Source organism: Xenopus laevis, chromosome 2L (assembly GCF_017654675.1).
Source record: "Xenopus laevis strain J_2021 chromosome 2L, Xenopus_laevis_v10.1, whole genome shotgun sequence".
Taxonomy (NCBI): Eukaryota; Metazoa; Chordata; class Amphibia; order Anura; family Pipidae; genus Xenopus; species Xenopus laevis.
The window spans coordinates 52262098-52284035 of NC_054373.1; the positions used below are offsets into that span (position 1 = coordinate 52262098).

The following is a 21938-nucleotide window of genomic DNA, read 5'->3' on the forward strand; positions in this document are numbered from 1 at the left end:
CTTTTTGCAGAGCTGCTAACTTTTTGCAGAGCTGCTGTGTAGTCATTGGGGGAGCCATTCAAGCACAGGATATGCAGTAGATAACAGATATGGTGTGGAGGATCCCATTGTATACTATAGAGCTTATGTGTTAACAATTGTCAATCACATGCCTTTTCTCCTTTTTCAGCCTTCGGTGGCTGCCCCCATGGCTACACAGCAGCTTGTTATATAAAATATTGTAGCGTTTCTGAAGCATCACACCAGTTTTGTGTTCCATTACTTTCATATTTTGGTGTTACTGTTCCTTCAAACATAAACAAAAATACAAACAAGTTTATGGGCAGATTTAATTTTAAAAATGATTATGAAATACCTCTCAGGGCTTTTAGGACAGCTTGCCCAATACAATTATGAAATCTTTATTTTAGAAAATAATGATATTGTATTCCATCTTAAAAGTAAAGAACTTGAGAATTACAAAGCATGTGTAACATAAATGATAGCCATCTTTTTGAGTGAGGTTTTTACTTTAATAAGGCAAAACACAGGGACAAATTGTGGGAATATTAATAAAGCAATATGCAGCAAATGTAAATCTGGCAGCCCTAAAATATGCACTCCTAGCATGTCGCTGAAGTTTGTGGGCCACACACTCTTTACAACACAAAATTTAGTTATAATGACCCACGCGTGCTGGTAAAAAAATGAATTGAGAGGATTGCATTAACCCCAGATATACCAGTAAGATCACTGAAAATAATGGATACAGAGTACTGCATTAACCCCATACAAGCCAGAAATATCACTCAATTCAAACATTGCCTCACCCTCACTTGCACAAGGATAGTACTACAAATGCTGTTTGTCTATTTATAACTCTGTTGAGCTTATCACAAAAAGGATTAAAGATTGTTGTGTGTTCTTCAGTAGAAAATATGTATTTTTAATCCTTGTCAGAGAAGTCCCACAGCAGAAAGATGGACAGTGAGGCCAGGCCTGTTTTTTTTTTGTATCTTTAATGTTTCTGTTACAAGCATCAACAAACTGAACAGTTTTACGCTTAATTATGAATTGTATAAAAATAAGATAAAATTAGTAATACAGTACTTATGTGATGACTCAAATATCATTAACATTTACCTTGTTGTCTGCTGATAAGCCATTATCAGTAGTTATGGACTGAAAATGTGTACGTTGCTTCAATGAAGAATATTTAATATATTTTTGGAATTTTGGGGGAGACTGTATTCGCCTGCTTTCCAAACCCTCGGCCCACAGATGTCTCCTCTTAAAGAACTCCTGCTGACGTGGAGACTGTCCCTGGTTTTCTTGGTCTCTTCCCCAGCTGGGAATGTCCTGCCGACAGGAAGTGATGTTAAAGCGACTTCGCAAGATTTCATGAGACTCCAGCCTCCTCTCAAGTTTGTCCTCAAACCTTTCCTGTTTTTGGATTGTAGGGGATTTTGAAGTCTCCATGACCAGGACTTTTACCTTTACAGATCATTAGTATAGTCTTATACCGTTCACACAGTAAGCATCTGTCTTCTTATTTGTCCTTACAAAAGAGAAATAGAGAATATTTCATGGAATAAACATCTGTTGAGAACCTGCTCTAAATAAAAAGGTTCAATATGCAGGATGTGAAAAAAGCAGCATCCCACTTATCAAATAATCTAATTTTGGGTATTATATATCATGTCCCTATGATCATTAAAATTATGCAATATGCAGCACATATCATATGCAGTCACTTACTCAAAAAGACTAAACATATTAAATATCAGTGCCTGATGTACATAAGGGCAATCTATGCAGTCCCTTAATTCCAGTCAGTCATGTGTCCGTCAAAAGTACCAGGTCTTCAGTAGCTGCTTTTATTTTCATAACAGAAACACTAAGACAAGAGACAAAGGAAAGACTAATCTGAAACAATTCACAAGAACATTTACCTAACAATAACTAAATTCCATTTACCAAGAAGGTAACTAAAGGTAGTTTCAAAAGTTGTATTTAGGGAAATATTACCCTATTCAGATTTACTTAAGTTGCTTACAATACATTTCTATACATCAAAACCTATTTGTATTTGGTAAAACTACGAGCATGTCATACACTTTATTAAACATTTTCAACATCAAGCCCTCTGACATTCAAAAATATCACACCAAAACAATTTAATTGCTATTGTTGTGACCTTTTGAGTCAGCTACTCACACGTGAATCTTTGCTTTGAAGTGCCAAAAAGCACCTGGCTTAACTGATAGGTTGCAATATGGGGTTTAATAAAAAATGAATTGGCCTTAGTTCGGAGTGGTTACAAGAATGCTGAAACAGCTGCCCATTAGGAATGTCTCATTTTTATGTACAAATAAGTTAAAAGCATATACATTGGGATGTGGTTATGGCGCTGACCTGAACAGACACTGGTTTAATCTCTACACTCCTAGAGGACCCGATTAGTGATATTTACAGAACTCACATTCTTTAATCAGGGACCGTTAGACTTGGGAACAGCCACATCATGACAAAAGGTGCAAAATCCTGGAAATCAATGGCCCAGAGGAAAGCACAACCACCTACTTTTCCAACTCGAAATACCAGATTCTCCCAACATGGCCGATACTTCAGAATCCCTACCTTTCGCATCTCCTCAGTAGGACTAGGAATCCGACCACTCAAACTCGAAACTTCAAGCCCAGTATTCTGGTGAGGGGGTCCTAATCAGTTGCTTCTAGTGATGGGCGAATTTATTCGCCAGGCGCGAATTCGCGGCAAATTTGCGCGATTCGCCGCCAGCAAATCAATTCACGAAACGCCCACGAAAATTCGTCATAAATTTCGTGAATTTTACGCCGTTTCGCGAATTTCATGCGAAATTCGCTAATTTTCCGGCGAAGCGAAACGGCGCAAATTCGCCCATCACTAGTTGCTTCAACCAGCTTTTACAATATTCTCAATCTTGTCGGTTGCAGAAATATTTCCAACAATGTGACACAGGAGCTTAAAGAACTTGGCAACAGGACACTTGTGGTGGAAGACAAAGTAGACGAACTGGTCACTAAAGTCAACCAACAGGAGGCTTTGATCTCAAGACTCCAATTACAGCTACAGGGCCAGCCGGATCAGGCGGAGTACAGCGAATATAGGTTGTGACGCAACAACATAAGGATCCGAGGCCTACATGACTCCATACAAGATCAGCAAACAAAGATCCTTACACCGTTATCCGAGTTGGTACCTGATCTCCCCTCAGGTCAGTTGTTACTGGACAGGGTAAACAGGGCTCTTGGCCCTAAACAACAGGGGGCGCCCCAAACACATAATCGCTACAGTCCATTAAAGGAGAAGGAAAGGTTAAAATTAAGTAAGCTTTATCAGAAAGGTCTATATAAATACACCAGTAAACCCTCAAAGTAATGCTGCTCTGAGTCCTTTGTCAAAAGAAACACAGCATTTCTGTCCTTCTATTGTGTACACATGGGCTTCTTTATCAGACTTCCTGTTTTCATCTTTAAACTCCAGGGCTTGAGCATGCTCAGTTTGCTCCTCTTCCCCTCCCTTCTTCCCTTACTGCTGTAATCTGAGCTCACAGCTTTAAGAGAGCAGGGAGAGACCGAGGCAGGAAGTGATGCCACAAAAAGCTAATAAGGCAGCTGTTATTCTAAACAAACAGAGAGCCATTTACTCAGGTATGGTAAAGCATTCTGCAGAATAAATATAGTGTTGTAGCTTGCACTATTGTGGCTAATCTATTGGCAATAAACTGCTTTGGTAGCTTTCCTTCTCCTTTAAAGCTAAAGAGGCAATCAGGAGTGCCTCCAGGGCAGCCATAACTATGCCCGTTATGCAGACCTGGCTTCCATTACTATTCAATGCCACAAGCAGATAAAACCTGTAACTGCTGCCTTGATTGCACACAGGTTTAAATACTTACCCTTTTAAGCTGACATTTTCCTACCAAAAAAAGCAATACTCTGTCTCCTCACCACAAGATGGCTCAACATTGCTATCAAGACTCAAATTGGCAAACGCAGCTACAGCTTCTCCGAGTTCACCGGCTTCCTGCAAAAGTCCGACAGAGAGACCGATATCTCTAATCTGGCATAAGAGCCCTAGGAACAACACCTGCGATGAGACTTACTTTCTTTTGCACTCTTGCTACCATTTGGGTCTTTCCAGGAGATTTACCCCCCCCATTGGTGACCTCAGTTGACACTCCATTTTGTACTTTGGCAATAACTTACATTATTAGGTGGTACCACTTTTTATTTAGTTTACCTTGTCTACATTTTCTATGCTAAGTTAAGTTTTGTTTTACTATGATGCGGTCGCTCATTTTATTTTTCTATAAGACAGAGAAAAGTAAGATGGGGTATTATACTTAAGATTGTACTTAAATTGGCCTTGAACTATGCTACTCATAATGTTAAAAGGTTTAATTCACTCTCCAAAAGATTGAAGGCTTTTCGGCAGTATACTCGGAAGTAAGTTGACATCCTCTTCCTCCAAGAGACACATTTCTCTTAAACATATTTCCCAAAATACCTTCATTACACTTACCCTAATGTTTACTTAGCTTCAGCATATAAACATAGAGGGGTCGCTATCTGTCTGCATAGACGAGTCAATTTTAACCTTCATTCTTCTATAGTAGACCCCGAGGGCAGATACTGTACTTGATATTAGTCAGGCAACTTCAAGATGATCCGATTACATTAGCATTAGTTTATGGCTCCAACAACAACCAAAATACCTTTATCAAATTTTTTTTAATCTCTTGGAGGAGGGTAGGGGACTCGTTATACTGGAAGGTGACTTTAATTCGGTAATAAACTCCCTCATAGATAGGCAGTGCCAAACCTTAAGTCACACTAAAGGTAGCAAGCATACATTTGCGAGAATTATTCTGTAGAACAGTTCTCATGGATAAATGCATTGAGAGAGCACCATTCTTTTAAAAAAGATTTTACATTTTACTCCTTCCTCTATAAATCACACACACACACATGGCATTCATGTACCAATTTAAATTTTTACTCAAAAAAATCTCTTACTCACATCTTTCCTCAAGATTTTGAGTATTTGCTATTTTTTTTTACCATTTTGTAAGTTGTTTTCCCATTTTTATTCAATGGAAGATTTCCTGGTTTAGCTTTTCTTTCATAAACAACAACTTTTTTTCCAGTTTTCTCATTATTTAAAGGTTCAGTAATGCCTTTATAAAAGCCACTTCTGAGAAAGTGGCCGCATCCCATTACCTGGGATTCTGTTACAATGTGAATTTCTTTTTTTTTTTTTGAAAGAAAATTTTTATTATTTTTCAAATTTCACACAGACAGCAAACAGTTTGCCCTCAGAGGGCCATGACATGTTCTTTCATGACAAAATAAACATCTCAAAATGAATTTCCATAATACAAGCCCACAGAAAACAGAACTTTTCCTATGCATGACCGTAAAATATTTGACCCAATGATACCGGCAAATCACCAACCTGCCCCTCCCCATCATACAGATATATCAAATCCCCGACCGTCCCACCAAGACATCTTTATTGACTTTATTTGACAGCATATAACATCCCCACAACCCGTTACACATCAATTCCCGACAGTAGCGCAAGAGTGTGACAAGGCCTCCATAGCATCCCAACTACCCCAGATCTTATTAAACTGATCTACCGCATCATGTTTGAGCGCCGTTAGATAATCCATCCTCCGAACATATCGGATTCTATCCAGGAATTCCTTCTCAGATGGGGCAGCCAAAGCCTTCCAACTTTTAGCTATTAAACCCCTAGCCGCTGTAAGTATGCAATTAACCATTTTTTGTGTGGGATGCCGAATCACAGGGATTTTATTGCCCAGCACATACACTAAGGGATCCAGAGGCACTATTATCATAGTTACCTTTTCAACCCAACCCCTGACCATATCCCAAAACCGTTTCAATTTATGACAGGTCCAAAACATATGGAGAAGCGAACCCCCGACATCCCCACATCTCCAGCAACAAGAATCAGCCGAATCAGGGAACAGTTTGTGTAAGAGTTGTGGGGTATGATACCAACCCAGTATAATTTTATAGATGTTTTCTTTAATGGTAGCGCAAACCGAGGTCGCCCTAGCGTTTTCCCAAATGTTATCCCAAGTTGAGAGAGGGATCTCAGTTCCCAGCATATGCTCCCACCGTGCCATATACCTATGAGGATGTTTCTTAAGATCCAGTGCATTAAGAGACAGATACCACCTTGTAATCAAACCCTTTTGAGTAGGAGCAAGTCTGCAAAGTGCCAGAGCAGGGTGATTCTGCGGAAGTCGTGCCGCTGGAAATATGGTCATTGCATAGTGTCTCAACTGTATATATAAGAAAGGAGAAATTGAGCCTCCACCGTCCCTCCCAATTATATCCCTATAGGTGCAGAGGGTACCTTCCGTTTTGTGAAATAGAGAGTAAAGATGGGTGATCTTGGCCAAAATTAGTTGTTCCCTAGTAGAAGGTGTCAGACCTGGCAGAAAGTCTTGGTTATCGAGTAGCGGGATTAGTGGAGATAAGTGAGGTTGGAATCCTAAGTGGGAAGACACCGTACTCCAACAGGAGGCCGTCTGTTTCATAGATTCTAAAGGGAGAATACGAGCAGCCTGCTTACATCTCGTCCACAGTATGCATGCAGGGGACCCCTTTAGCATATAATTCCTCTCAATTTCCGCCCACGTAGTCAAAGGAAACTCCGAGAACCATCCCGCTACCTGTTTGACCTGGGCCGCTAAATAGTAGCTATACAGGTTGGGCAATGATAAACCCCCCAAGGCTTTAGGAGCCATCAGCACTTTTTGTCCCACACGATGTCTCTTATGATTCCATAAAAATTTTGTGATTGCTCGCTGAAGATCATCTATGGTCCGCCTAGGAACCGCTACTGGTAAAGTGTCATATAGGTACAATAGACGGGGAAGCAAATTCATTTTAACAGACGCAATACGCCCAAACCAAGACAAATTGTACCGATTCCACTCAAGCAGGTCTTTTTTCAACACCTCCACTAGCCTAGGGTAATTGGCCGCGTATAAGGAACTATGAGAGGGGGTCAATTTAACTCCCAAATATGTAATGGACGTAGGTTGCCAATTATATGGGAAGTTCAATTTTAAAAGTTTAAGCTGGGGATCCGAAATATTAATATGTAGGGCCTCGGACTTTGACTCGTTGGTTTTATACCCCGAGAACCTCCCATACCCATCTAGCGTGACATGCAAGTTAGGAAGGGACGTCTGGGGACGAGTGATCGAGAGAATAACGTCATCGGCATATAGTGCAATTTTGTACTGCGTCCCCCTTACCGTTAGGCCATGTATGTTAGGGTTGTCCCTAATCTTTTGAGCCAGCGGTTCAATGCTAATTGCAAATAATAACGGGGAGAGAGGGCATCCCTGTCTCGTACCATTAGTGATGGGTATGGACGGGGATACTCTCTCCAATATTTTAAGTTTTGTTCCTAAATCCGTATAAAGGGAATGTAAAATAACCAAAAATTCACCCGAGAAACCCATATGCTGTAAAGTGAGAAACATAAAATCCCAGTCCAGGCGATCAAACGCCTTCTCTGCGTCCAGGCTCAGGAGTAACATGGAATCCCGTCTTTTGTTAGCTATATCAATCAGATCTATGACCCTCCGTGTATTATCCCCAGCCTTCCTGCCCTTTATAAAACCCACTTGATCCATATGGACTAGTTTAGGGAGCAGGCGATTTAACCGTAGTGAGAGAATTTTAGTTAAAATTTTATAGTCGGAATTGAGTAGGGAAATAGGGCGATAGTTACTACACCTGGTCAAATCCTTGCCCTCCTTCGGGATAAGTGTGATGAAGGATTCCTTAAAGGTAGGGGGGACCCTCTCACCTCTCAGAAAACCGTTAAACATACGTAAGACATGTGGGGTCAGAATCTGTTTGTAAGTCTTATAGTAGCTATAGGGAAGGCCATCAGGTCCGGGGGTTTTAGAGGAGGGCATCGTTTTTAACGCTTCCCACAATTCATCTTCACCGATGTCCACATTAAGGGTATCTAGCTCCTCGGCTGTCAAAGTTGGTAAATGCAAGTCCTTTAAATAGGTTTGAATCCCGTTAATATGTGGGGCCTTCTGAGTCCCTGTCCGATCCAAATTATACAAGTTATGGTAATAGGTACTGAACTCCCTCATTATTCTATTAGGGTCAGAGGTAGGGCCAGAAGAAGTGTGAATCACTTGTGGAGTAGTCATTGCCTTTCGCTGGCGCAACTTACGTGCCAATAAAGTATGGGAGGAATTTGCCCTCTCGTAATACAATTGCTTCAAAGAAGCCAGACTTCTTTCCGCTTGGTGAATTTTTAGATCTTTAATTTGGTTCCGTAGCTGTAATATTTGAGCCAGTCTAGATCTACTAGGAAACTTAACCTGCATTTCCTCGGCTTCCTTCAGTAAGGCCTCAGTTGACAGGATAGCCAAGTGGGTAGACTTCCTAAGGGCTGCGCCCAACGAAATGCAATGACCCCGTATAACCGGTTTGTGGGCCTCCCATAATATCCCCTGAGAAGTTACTGACCCGTCATTAAGCGCAAAATAGTCCACGAGGGCCTCCCCAATTTTTACAATGTGAATTTCTAAAATTGAATGGTGAGGACACAATTTCTTGGTGCATAATCTCGCTGTATTACACCTTTCAGGGTCCCTTCCAAGGTAGCATGTTCATTTCAGGTACGCATGGCTGAAAGTGATGTCACTGTTAAGCTGCTTATGTGATTCACTACTATTAACTGTAAACAGGAAAGTAAGTCAAGTGGGGAAAGTAATTCACATGGGGAAACTAAGCCTTCACACTCTTTACAGTGCATGTAGGGTCCAGTTGCCCTATTTTGGTGTCCCCTATATGGGTATTAGACACATTGTGAAAGTGCATTTAGATCAACAGTGGAAGCACAATAGGATTAGTATTACTGGCAGGGCTTACAATAAAAATGGTTTCATAAACTTTCTTGTTACTGTCCTTAAAATCATTGTGAAAAGTGAATAATTCGCCAGCTCTGACTTGCTTAAATTCTACAGAGAATTGTATTTTTGTTCAGTTTTGCTGTCATTTTTACATTGTACAAAGTAAATAACTATGATTTCTTTGCTTCTGATTTCTCCATATGCGATCTCTCCATTTTGATCCTGGCCTTCTGCTTCTTGCTTAGCTCCAGTTTCTTTCTGCTCTGACCCAACTTGCTTCTGACACTTTTCCTTGCTGTTTTCTCCATTGCCTTTTCCAGCCAGTTTCCAGAATAGTCTGCAGTCCTCCTGCATACGTGATATATAATATCATACAATTCTTGCTGTTTTTTTGTCTATATTTAATTAACTTATTGTGTCACTGCATTGGTAGCAATGATGGTGCCAAACATCCAATAAACATTTTATAGAGCTTGCTTTAAAAGTTTTTACCTTGGAAAAAGATTCTCCTTTACCTTCACAACAAACCCTAAACTTCTGATGCCTTTCTGTACCCTCATGTACATGTATCCCCCTTCTTCTCCAACGAAAGTCCATCTTGAAATACTGTAGGCTTGGAAAACTATGGCACTGGGGAACCAAAAGATTCCTTCAACCCTCGTCCACCTCCACTGCGATGGTGGCAATTTTTTTTACTGAAAAGGCATGCTTTGGTGCGGATCATGCTTATGAGTCTGCTCCCAGGGATGACAAGTCATAGCAACTCCTAAATTAGGTCCCCAAGCTCAGTATGCAAAACATTTTTGTGGGTTTAAAGGACAAGTATTGAACCTCCGCAAAACAGTTCATGGGTGTCTGCATCGATGTAACTGAGGTGATACCAACATGTGTATTCAACTGCCTGATGTAAAGGTCCAGTGCTCAGTTGCCATAGAGCAAGCTTTGCAAGGTCCGCTGCATACTCAAATTCAAATTTCAACCTTTATCTTTTGGGGTTTTTTTTTTACTCCTCGTTAGCTTAGAAGAGGTGATAACACAGCCAGTGGTGTTAAGGGGCCCTCAGTCCCAGGGCGGTTTAAGGGGCCTCTTCCACTGGTCAACAGAAATACCTGTAAAAATAAAGAATAATGAAGGAAACATCTCTAAATTCTTTCAAATTAAAGAATATAGAGGTAAGTGTACACAGTCTTAAAAGACAAACTAGAACTTTAAAAAGTAAGATTAGCAGATGGAGATAGTGACTAATGGAATACTATAAGATGAGTTTATTCTAAAGTTTTAATTTGTGACCACTTGAAAAAAATTTTAAAAGCCTGTTTGGCTTCTTAAAAAGTAAATGTGTTCAGGTGTGTATTGTTAGATTAATGAATATAATTATGCTTAAGGTGCAGATAAAACACCTTGAAGTGCCCCAAGAAATGCAAAAGTAACGATAGTGAGATTCTTTTTTATCCCTGCTTACCCAATGTCCAATAAAAGCATTAAGAATGAGCTTTTCATGAGGGTCACCACAACGATTTCTGTAACAGGAAAATTAAGGATTCGTTTTATCTTGGATCTATCTTACAAACCACACTTACTTTTCAAATCATTTTAGAAACCTATTTACCTTGCAACTCCGAAGTAGACTCCATATCCAGATGTCCATAATCCCTGGTCTCCTGGTGTGTTCCGAAGCAAGTCCCTGCATACTGATGTACTATAGCAAAAACTCCCTCATTTGCTATGAGAGGTCAAACAAGCTAAATGCACTAAAATCAATGAAAAGAAATAACCGTTGTGACGAAAATGAAATTTCTACTTGTTACTGGAAAGGTAATCCAGGTTTTAAACTTGGAATTTAAAATTCATGTTCCTAATCCACAAATATAGAATGTTTTTGTTACAATCTCATTAATATACACTTTTACAAGTGAATTTTCCCACACTTTTGATTCTAGATAAAATTCATAGATTTCAGATATGTTATTTATCCCTCTACCCATGGGATAGATGTATACATCAAAGTGTCCAAATGTGAACACTAGAATGTTCTGACAATTTTGGAGTGTCTTTACCAGTAAAGTTCCAAGGATTATCTACATATCTGCAGAAAAGGTAGCAAACCCGTACCACTGTTTACGGACCTTAAAAATTTACTTTTAAAGGAAAGTTGCATAGAATTGTTTTTTTTATTATGCAAAATATCTTTCCCTGGTTGCCAGAAATAGTAAACCTAGCAACCAGAGATACTTGCTAAACAAAAAGCTAAATAGTTCAAAACACACAAACATAAATAACACAACCACATGAGACACTGTGAGGGTTGCCAAATGACTGTTTGGAATATAAAATAGATAAGCACAATGGCTGAAACCCGGCTTTTTCATGGTAAACAGCTGATCTGGAATATGTGATCACATTCTTGCACTTTCATCAGCCCACCACTTAGCGATCCCCATATGACACAAAATCTACAACAATGAACTGAACAATCCAGCACACCCAATCCATCTTCATTCCATTTAAGCCATCCCTATAACCCCTTCCACAGGCAAGCAAAGTCTTGTACAATAGAAAGATATATGTATCAAACATAAAGAGCGCATACTAGTCATTTATGAATATAGTGCAATGTGCAATATTTAGATGCAAGTCACCATTTTTTTTATCCACAATGAAGTATTATTTCTCAGAATTTCATCCAAATTACTGGCCCAATCCTGTCTGCCATAAAACAAGTGTGATGTAATGCTGATTCACATTTCCCCTTTTGTATTTGAATTTTGTCACATATCTCATATGGCATCAATAACAGTATTAGCATTCGATTCATTGTTGAAAGACAGTTGCGGCTATTAATAAAACTGGCTAAGAAAAGCTTGGAATTACTGCCAGGACCAGGCTGACTGTAATTCCAGTGTTTCTTTGTGTCAATTCATTGTCTTGCATGTTAGTCTTCAGAACCCAGTCATTAATAAGAATTCATTGGTCATACAGATTGAGACTTACATTTCAGTGTAAATGTATCAATTTAGAACAGTTTACAGGGTTGGCGAACCCCCTCCCAGAGCTGCTTTAGAAGGTGAAACACAACACTTTAATATTAGCAAAACAGTCACACATAGAAAATAGAAAGTAATTGGAAAAAGTCTTTCTTTCTGGTAAACTATCTGGAACCAACCGAACTGAGAAAAGTGTTGGAAGGTGAACAACCCCTTAAAGCAAGTGATGATCACACTATGGTAATTGCACCATAACTGAAAGGCCAAAAAAGAAAATGAGTACATGTATCAGTACATTTATTGGTTCACCAGCAAACCTAGAATAGCGTGTTTCAAATCTTCTACAAAGTAATAACCCCTGAGTTTAATCAGGCCATCGACGGGAGGCAAAACTTTTCAATCACAACAATTTGGCTGGGCATGACAATGAGTAGGCAACAGATTATAACAGTTAATTAAAAAATAATTCGTTTTTTTAAAATAGGAATCATTTGCAATTTTATTTGCAGAGTTGCACAACACCCTTTTTAGAAACAGTTGATTGCTGAATAGACATTTACATAGATAGTACATAGATAGTAAATAACAGGTTTAAGTGTTTCTTCTAAAGTTTAGAAATAACATGAAATACTCACCACTCAGACAGAAAGACACATGGGAGATGATGAAGTGAGACTGTGTGGCATGGGTTACAACAATTAATTTACTGTTATGTTCTCCGAGAGTCGCCTTATCTGTTCCCAGCAGACCTCACAGGGAACTAAATTGCTATTATCATGAGTTGGCACATTTTAAAGCATTTTGCTAAGTGACAGGCATTGAACGTTTATATGAGAACTAGAAAGACAGTTACTTCACTCTTTACTCCCTTCTTAACTGCTACACAATTACAGCTGTACAATATTTCTGAAGGTAAAAAGAGTCGATAAAAGTGGATTCAAAGCCCTACAACAGTGATCCCCAACCAGTGGCTCATGCAACACGTTGCTCATTATTTTTGAATTTCAGGCTTGGAAGGAAGTTTTGGTCGCATGAAACCAGATGTACTACCAACCCCTTGGACATTGCTTCCAGTGGCCTCAAAGCAGCTGTTTATTTTTGAATTTCAGGCTTGGAAGGACGTTTTGGTTGCATAAAAACCAGATGTACTTCCAAATAGGGATTCACCGAATCCACTATTTTGGATTCAGCCGAACCCCACGAATCCTTTGTGAAAGATTCGGCTGAATATCGAACCAAACCCTAATTTGCATATGCAAATTAGGGATGGGAAGGGGGAAAAATGTACTTCCTTGGTTTGTGACAAAAAGTCACGCAATTTCCTTCCCCACCCCTAATTTGCATATGCAAATTAGGATTTGGCCGAATCCTGCTGAAAAAGGGCAAATCCTGGATTCAGTGCATCCCTACTGCCAAACAGTGAATCCTGTAGGCTGCCAATTCACACAGGGGCTAACAAATAGACCTATTTGGTACTCATGTTTGTGTTGCTCCCCATCTCTGTTTAATTTTGAATGTAGCTCGTGGGTGAAAAAGGTTGGGGTACCCTGCCCTACAATATGGAGGATCTCACACATGAAATAAAATCCTTTTTGGGGCCAAGTACCTTCCATCTACAGGTACAGTGAGGAATAGACACTTACTTCTTACCCTCTGAAAAGATGATTTTATCACATATTTAATTCAACAGGGTTCTGAGCCTGCTTGGCAGTCTTATATTCCTTCATCACTTGCGACCCTTTTCTGGCGTGCAGGGGTGAGATCTATTACATGCCAGCAAGTTTGAAGACCTCTGGCCTTGAGTTTATACGGCAATTTTCTTTTGAAACAAGTCCCACAAACATATCTGTGCATGTTCTTGAAAGGTTGTCGTCATATACAGACCCCACTCCCAGACACTTTGAAATGCTACAGAATGTATATACAAGTTCATGTGGATCATAACAAAAATGTAATTCTACACCGCAAACACTGTATACACTGAGATGTATGAGCATCAAGTTTCTAGCCAATAAACATTTCTTCTTTGGACATCTGAATTGCTACAAATGAGCAGGTGCTACCATATTTCAGCATAATCAGCTACCCAGGTTCAGAAAAAGTTTTAACACACACACAGCAAGCATTTCATGGCTTGCACTAATGTAAAATGGCACATATAGTAATGAGAAGTCACAGTCTAGATAAAATATATGTCCTCATCTGTCTATTTCTACACTGAACTGGAACAAATGTGGGTAAAAAAAGCACCATTACTGAATTAAAATGTTGCTTATTTGCGTCTGTCACTGAAGTTAGATTGTAAGCTCTATGCAAGAGAAACACAATGTATTTGGACAATTTTGTATGCAGCTCTAAAAAAAATCTGTACTAAATACAAGCACGATTATAAATGTATAATAATGAATGGAATTGAATGTTTAATTAAAAAAATTCCACTGCACCTTCTTTGTTCACAAGATCCGGAAATAATGTCCTTTAAACAAACCGGAAATGGTGGTTTGACTCTTTCATTGCCCTAGTGGCTAGTTCACCTGCTATCTCCTTCTTCTCCGCAAAACATAAATGTACAACTGGTACTACTGGTTTAACCAGATTCAGAGCTACAGGCCTTAAATTAGCCATTACTGAAAACTCAAATGTTACACATTATAAATCACAATACAAATGTTTATATATTGCATAGATGCTTAACATTCCATAGACAGCTGTGTTATGTTACCTGTAAAGTTCAAATCTGAGTTAAAAGTATGTTTGGTTGTCTCCACTGGTTTCTTCTACAGCTCTGCATGAAAGAAATTAGTGTGACACATTTTTAACGTCCCTTGTTACTTCGTAGTGTGCTTTTTTTTTTACCCTTTTTTAAAACAGGAAATTAAGAAAGCCACAATACTCAGCCTTTCCGCCTCCTCAAACTTACTCTGTGCCTCTCTGAGCCATCTGATACAGGGACGGTGGCAGGTTTTAGTGTGTTTAACCCTTTACGCAAAAACAATGCAACTGAGAATGGCAAATGTGCTGATATCCTCTTACTTTTTTAACTGTGTGTTTTTGAGAAATATGTACCGGAATGATATTTAAATGCTTGAGAGTAGTCACAAAGACATAGCAGGCTGTGCTTATTACCATCTGTCTGCATGGAGCAATATCATAAACTCTCTCATGCATTTAAAGATATATTTTGTTTCTGAACTTACACAAGGGGTCAGTTATGTAGACTCTAGCCAGAAGAGCAAATACACAAGAGCCCTGGGTCTGGTTGCGCTCTGCACCTTTGGCTAGAAAGAATTATCCGACGAGAGGTGCAAAGAGGCCCCTAACAGCAATCATGTGAAAGTTATGTCCAACACAAGCTGGTGACAGTCTCCCACTGATATCATCAGATCGGCAAAACATGCAGAGAAATTATTGGTAGCCGACACAAATCTTCTAACCTGTCCCATCAACTGAACAAAAAATGTCGGGCATAAAAATTGTCATTCCACGTGCTGCCCGAAAACCATACCAAACAAAGATTCGTACGATCAAATCTCTGCGTCTATGGCCAGCTTAATTTACATGTTAGTTCAAATTTAGAGAGTAATATTTCTGAAAGGGGGATAGTCAGTGATATAACTACCTGGGTCTGCACCACCTAATGCTTCTTATGTCCATGTGAAGCCTGTATTGTTTTTTCAATTTCATGTGTCCATGTGGCTTTTTGGGTACTACAGTTTTCTCTCACACTCCCAGGCCCGGATTTGTGGAAAGGCCACCAAGGCCTAGGGTGGCAGGAGTTTAGGGGGCAGCATGAAGCCCAACCACACCTGCATTGGGTCAGAAGCTCTGGAGCTGATCATGAGATACAATAGTTTTTTAAATTTCCCGTGGGTCAATCCCCAGAATGGGAGGGGACAGCGGTGACGAATGGCAGTGGGCCTAGGGGCACTCACTATGTAAATCCAGCCCTGCACACTCCAAAAACATACAGGTAGGTTAATTGGCTTCTAATAAAAAAACTGACCCTAATTTGTGACAAGGATGCCACCTTTTGTTATTCCAGCCTTTGGGTTGGCGGCAATTACATTATGGGACCAGGAACTGGGCAGCTTCTGTATATACCAATGCTTTGCATGTGTACAATAATCAAGTTTATCTTCAACTTATGTAGTGGTGATGTGCAGGTTGATCCGAAACCCAAAGGTTGGCCAGGTTCAGGTTGAAAATTGGCCAATCTTTGCTGGTTAGGGTTGGGGGGTCAGACTGGGGGAGCACACTCCTCCACTACTTCCAAAGATTCCCTGTCTTGGAACCAGAGGCATGAATAGAAGTAGAATGCAGAGTGAGAATATGTGGCAGGGCCAAGCCAGCTGGGCGCCCTAGGCAACCCGGCCGGCTACCCCACTCCTGCCCTTCCGTGCAAGTGCATGTGTGCAGACGTCCGCATCCGAATGCAACTTTGTGCACAGATGGTAGGACAGGGACTGAGGCGACAGGAGGGGAGGAAAGCGATGGAGGAGGGAGTAAACAAGACAAATCTTTCTGTCTGACACCCATGGCTTCTAGCAAATGCCAGAAGGACTGCTGTAAGGCGCAATGGACAGTCGTTATATATTGGGCTGATGGAGGGCTTTTTGGGTGTACTTGATATATTGCAGGGCCTAATATGAATCCCAGTCCAGGAATGGTGGTGGCCTTTTTCTCCTGGTTTTTGCACATTTCCCATTTTTAGTAAATCATCTTTATATTAAAATATGTGTAACCCAAAATACATTATACTAATCATGTCACTTGGACGTAGGGTTGCCATCAGGCTTGGACTGGCTATCTGTGGGTTCTAGCAAATACCAGAGGGGCTGCTGTAAGTTGCCATAGACACATTATTCATTGGGCTAGTGGGGGGCTGATTGGGCCTCTGTGTACTTGGAATGCCAGGGCTAGGGATGGGTCGAATTTGACCCGTTTTGTTTTGCCACAAATTTGCCGCCGGCGAAATGTCGCCGATGCCCATTAAAGTCTTTAGGCGTCCAAAAATTGTTGACGCGCGGCAAAATTCTTTTGACGCTGCTTTTTTTTTTGTGCAAGTCTATGGGCGTCTGCGGCAAAAAAAATCGCTCATCCCTAGCCAGGGCCTATTGTGAATCCCACTCCGGACCTGGCTGCCACCTTTTATGGAAAAAAATACCGGCCTTCCTCTATATTTATCTTTTTTCCCTATTAGGGTCAGGCCACACTGGGCGTTTTGGGGAGATTTGGTCGCCTGGCGACTAATCGCCTTGTCTTTGCGGCGACCAATCTCCCCAAACGCCTTCCCTCACTCTGTGCTGGCTAAAATGAAATTAACACCGACTCTAATCACGCTCAGCGATTTGTTTTTCCTCGTGAGGCAACTTTGGAAAACAAACCACCGCATGTGATTAGCGCCGGCGTTTTTTTCATTTTAGCCGTGTGAGGGAAGGCGTTTGGGGAGATTGGTCACCGCAAAGACCAGGCGACCAAATCTCCCCAAAACGCCCAGTGCGGCCTTACCCTAAATAACATTGGGATCAGCCATCATTTTTACTGGCCACATGGCAACAGGCGGCCCATGGGGTTGTGCACGTGTAATACAAGGATTCAAAAGAAAGCAGGTTGACTGGTCCCTCAGCATTCTTGAGATTATTTTGAAAAGTTGAAAGGCGTGGTATTTCAACATGGTCATTACCCAGCTACACATACATTAGATATTTAGCAAAACTCCCTCACAAAGCTTCTCCACACTCTTTTCCACACTAACACTGCACAATATAAATTCTAATGTTCCATTAAATCGCCTTCAAGAAGCGTCCAGATGCGACTTTGGATATATTACCTCTGCAGTCGCTAAGGAAACATTAAACAGCTTTACAGGTACAGCTGCCTTACACCACTACACTCCGCTCACACTTTCACTGAAGCGTTCGCGCGGAAATCCTTGCAGTCGGCGCATGCGCATCTTTGCAACATGGCCCAAGTAGGAGGAGTTGACTGTTCGCATATCAGTCGAACAAATAAAATTTTACGTTTGCTTGTTGTGATTCCGTGCGCATAATAAACAAGGACTAGCTTGGGGCGTGCAATTGCTCGAATTGTGCATTATTTCACCGGTTTCAACAATTCCCACTTTCGTCTGTCAGCGGCTTCTGGGAATTGTAGTTCCAACAACTGTAGGAAGGGGTCGGGGGCACGTGACATGCTGGAGCTGTTGCGGTAATTTGGAATCATCATGTCCCTACAGAAACGTCTCGTTAAATCGATACTTTTGTGTATATTGAAAGGGGTGGTTCACTTTAAGGTTACTTTTTTTAGGATGTAATATGGCCAATTCTACATTATTTATTATTTATAGATTTATAGTTATTTGCCTCTTTCTTCTGACTCTTTGCTGACCCCTTCTCAAAAGAAAATGCTCTGTAAGGCTACAAATGTATTGTTATTGCTACTTCCTCATCTTTATATTCAGCCCCTCTCCTATTCATATTCCAGTCTCTCATTAAAATCAATGCATGGTTGCTAGGGGAATTTGCACCCTAGCAACCTGATTGCTTAAAATGCAAACTGGAGAGCTGCTGAATAAAAAGCTAAATAACGCAAAAAACTTAATAAAAAATGAAAACCAATTGCAATTTGTCTCAGGATATATCTCTCTACATCATACTAAATGTTATCTCAAAGGTGAACAACCCTTTTAAGGAACACGGAGGGCAAACAGCATAGTACGGTAGTTTTATCCTGGCACTGTGTTCTTCTCAGACCAGCTCCGTTTTTGTCAGGGGGGAGGGGAAAGCTGGTAGGCAGTAGCAGTTTTAGGTAAATAAAGCAATAACAGTCCCCGCTTATAGCTCTTGAAGGATTGTCGTGACTTAGGGGCAGATTTACTAAAGAGCGAAGTGGCTAACGCTATTACCAGCGTTGCCACCCGCAGGGACATTGTCAATTTACTAACAGGTGCCAGGGGCAGATGGTGCTGTGCAAAACTTTTTTTTGCCGATCGGGAGAGGGGAATGGCCTGACTTTTCCCCGGTGTACACACGGGGCCAGTCCGACACTGACAGGCGCCAATTCACTAGTGAACGGGACCGCCAATAGTGGTCATTCGCACTCTATCGCCAGGCGACTTTTCGCTGTGGCGAATGGTCGTTACTCTGCAAATTCACTAAAGTGCGGATTTTACTGAACGTTACCTCTTTCGCCAGAGTTGACTTCACCATTTCAGACTAGGCAAAGTGCTATAAAGCAGCTAGATCTTCCTCAATCTTCTGTCACTTACATCAGATCCTGTGTGCTGAAAATGCGTTAAAGTTCCAAAAACGAAGGCGACTTTTCCTTTTTTGAAGCGCAATTGCCTGTCCTGACTTACTTTTTTGGGTAACCGGTTTTCTCCACACATTTTATAACATATGGAACATTTGGAAGTTTCGCTAGGCACAAATAAATACATAGATGCGCTAGCATTCATTTGTGCCTTGCGAAACTTCCAAATGTTAGGCACAAATGAATGCTAGCTCATCTTCGCTATTAAATGCGCACACAGCAAAATAACGCTAGCGAAAATTCGCCAGCTTTCGGCACCCGGGACGAAACTAGAGTATTCGTATTGTATTTGCGCCTGGCAAAGTGGTGCGATCGGTGTGAAGCTGACGCTGGCGAAAATTCGCCCGTTAATGAATCTGCCCCTTAGGATTAGTTAAAGAGAATTTAACAAATATACTTGATGTTGTTCCGCTTAAATACATGTGTTTTTCAGTACTTATATCATTGCAATCATTTAGAAAGCACCTAACATATGCGGGCAGATTTATAAGGTTCAAATATTTTTTTCCATTAAATTAGAGTTTTTGAGTTGTAGTTTTTGGTCAAAACTAACATTTTCGGGTTACAACAAAAATTTGCATATTCAAGATTTATTATAACCCGATCATGGAAATAGCTTGAATCTGAAATGCACCACCTAAAACCCAGGGTCAGATTTACATAGCAGGCGCCCCTGTTCCCTCCCTTTTATTTGCTAAAATTTTCATCTTTCATCATCAGGAAATTTAAAAAACTATTGTATCTCATGAACATGCCCAATGTTTCTGAACCAATGTGGTTGTGGTTGGGCAGCATGCCGCCCCCTAAAATCCTGCCGCCCTAGGCCCGGGCCTTGGTGGTCTCTCCACAAATCCGAGCCTGCTAAAACCCGTCAAGATCATGTAGAAGTCAATGGCAGTAAACATTTAAAAAGTGCTGTCTGATTAGTAGCATGCAGCCTACTTTATTACTTACTAATCATCATTTTAGGTGGACCCCCAAATCAACTGTGTAGCTAGTGTTGCCATATTTTTGGGAAAAAAAATCCTCTAGGTAGAAAAGTGGAAAAATAGCAGCAATTTTTTTTTTAACTAACTATATACCTCTATCAGCTCATAACTCCCAATGGTCCTGATTTAGACAGGGCACTTACATATTGTATACTCCATCACAAAAATATAATCGTACAGCTTTATGACTAAACATACATTTTTACAGTGGGTTAATGTGACAACTGAAATTATAATTGCATGACCCCACACTTTCAGAGTCTCCTCGAGAAGGTGCAGATTTCAATAATTAATATAGCAGTTTGCAGTAATCTGTTGAAAAATTAAAGTGTTAAAGAAGAAGGAAAACTACTGAGGCAGATTATTGCCAACAGATTAGCCACAATAATGCAAGCTAGAACACTATATTTATTCTGTAGAATGCTTTACCAAACCAGAGTAAACAGCTCTAGAAGTTCTATCTGGTTGTTTAGGATAGCAGCTGCCATTTTAGCTTGGTGTGACATGATTTCCTGCTTGAGTCTCTCGCTGTTCACTGATAGCTTTGGGCTCAGATTACATCAGGGAGGGATAGAGGAGCAAACTGAGCATGCTTATGCCGTGCCCTGGAGGTTTAAGATGAAGGCAGGAAGTCTGATACAGAAGCCCATGTGTACACAATAGAAATGTGGTGTTTCTTTTGACAGAGAACTCCGCAGCATTACCTTGAGGGTTTACTGGTATATTTATATAGACCTTTGTGATAAAGCTTACTTAGTTTTAACCTTTCCTTCTCCTTTATTAACATTCATTTACTAAAGAGGGACAAAGTTCATAGAAAAGGTGCAGTGCTCTAAGGCTTTTACTCAAAATGTCTCTGTTTCACTGTTTGTTCTGCAGCTGCCAGGAGCAACTATTTTGCTACTAGAATCCCGCAGAAAGGTCCACCTGGCAGTGGATGTAAGGGACTGCCCATGTCAGCCTCTTGCATATTCTTTACAGCATGTCATTCCACAATCGGTTCTGTTTAACAAAATGCAGCTGCTCAGGGACAGGATGCAAGCTCTTCATAAGCTGCACTTTAATGGTTGCTTTTGTGTCCATTAGCATGCATTTGTTCATTTTTTTAAATAGATGCAAAATTACATAAGTGCATTTGACACTTGCAACCTTTTTGAACAGTCTAGTACAAGTTAGAAACCGAAAGCAGAGATCTAATTGGTGCTCAAAATTAGAAACATGCACAATAACGCACTTCAAACAATTATTTTTGCAAATTCATCAGACAATTAAATCAACATACTCCAATTTACACAATCCACATTTAAGTGTTCATACATATCAAACCACATGTCTGCATACCTCGAGGCACATTTGTCAAGGGTCGAATTTCAAATTCATGTGAGTTTTTTAAAACTCCCATCAATTCGAAATTCGACTAGTTGAAATGTATTAATAAAATCAATTTTTTTTATACTCGGATGAATTTAAACGGCCCGAAAATTCAAATCGAATTCGATTCAAATTCGATCAAACTGAATTCCAGTTTTTTCTCAGAAAAAAAAATTGAATGCCAAAAATTTGACAGCTTGGACCATACAAAAAAATTTCAATTTGACCCTTGATAAATCTGCCCACTCATGTCAGCCACTCCCTCCTGACGCATTTCGTGCCATTAAGCGCCTCATCAGAGGAGGTGCAATTTATCACTCACACTTGTTTATA

General features: G+C 40.4%; 1 protein-coding gene across 7 annotated transcripts in view; it reads right to left on the minus strand.

Moving 5' to 3' along the window:
* The window catches only part of traf3ip3.L (TRAF3 interacting protein 2 L homeolog), a 36940-nt gene extending 22083 nt beyond the window's left edge, over positions 1 to 14857 (minus strand). The window contains exons 1-4 of one of the 7 annotated variants that reach the window (XM_041581049.1): positions 14657 to 14857; positions 10560 to 10701; positions 10413 to 10470; positions 5267 to 10059 (exon numbers count right to left, since the gene is read on the minus strand). In XM_041581049.1, the coding sequence (XP_041436983.1) occupies positions 5582 to 8422 (2841 nt within the window). In that variant the 5' untranslated portion in view covers positions 8423 to 10059; positions 10413 to 10470; positions 10560 to 10701; positions 14657 to 14857 and the 3' untranslated portion in view covers positions 5267 to 5581. 7 annotated transcript variants of the gene reach the window in all.
* Between the last annotated feature and the right edge of the window lie 7081 nt (positions 14858 to 21938).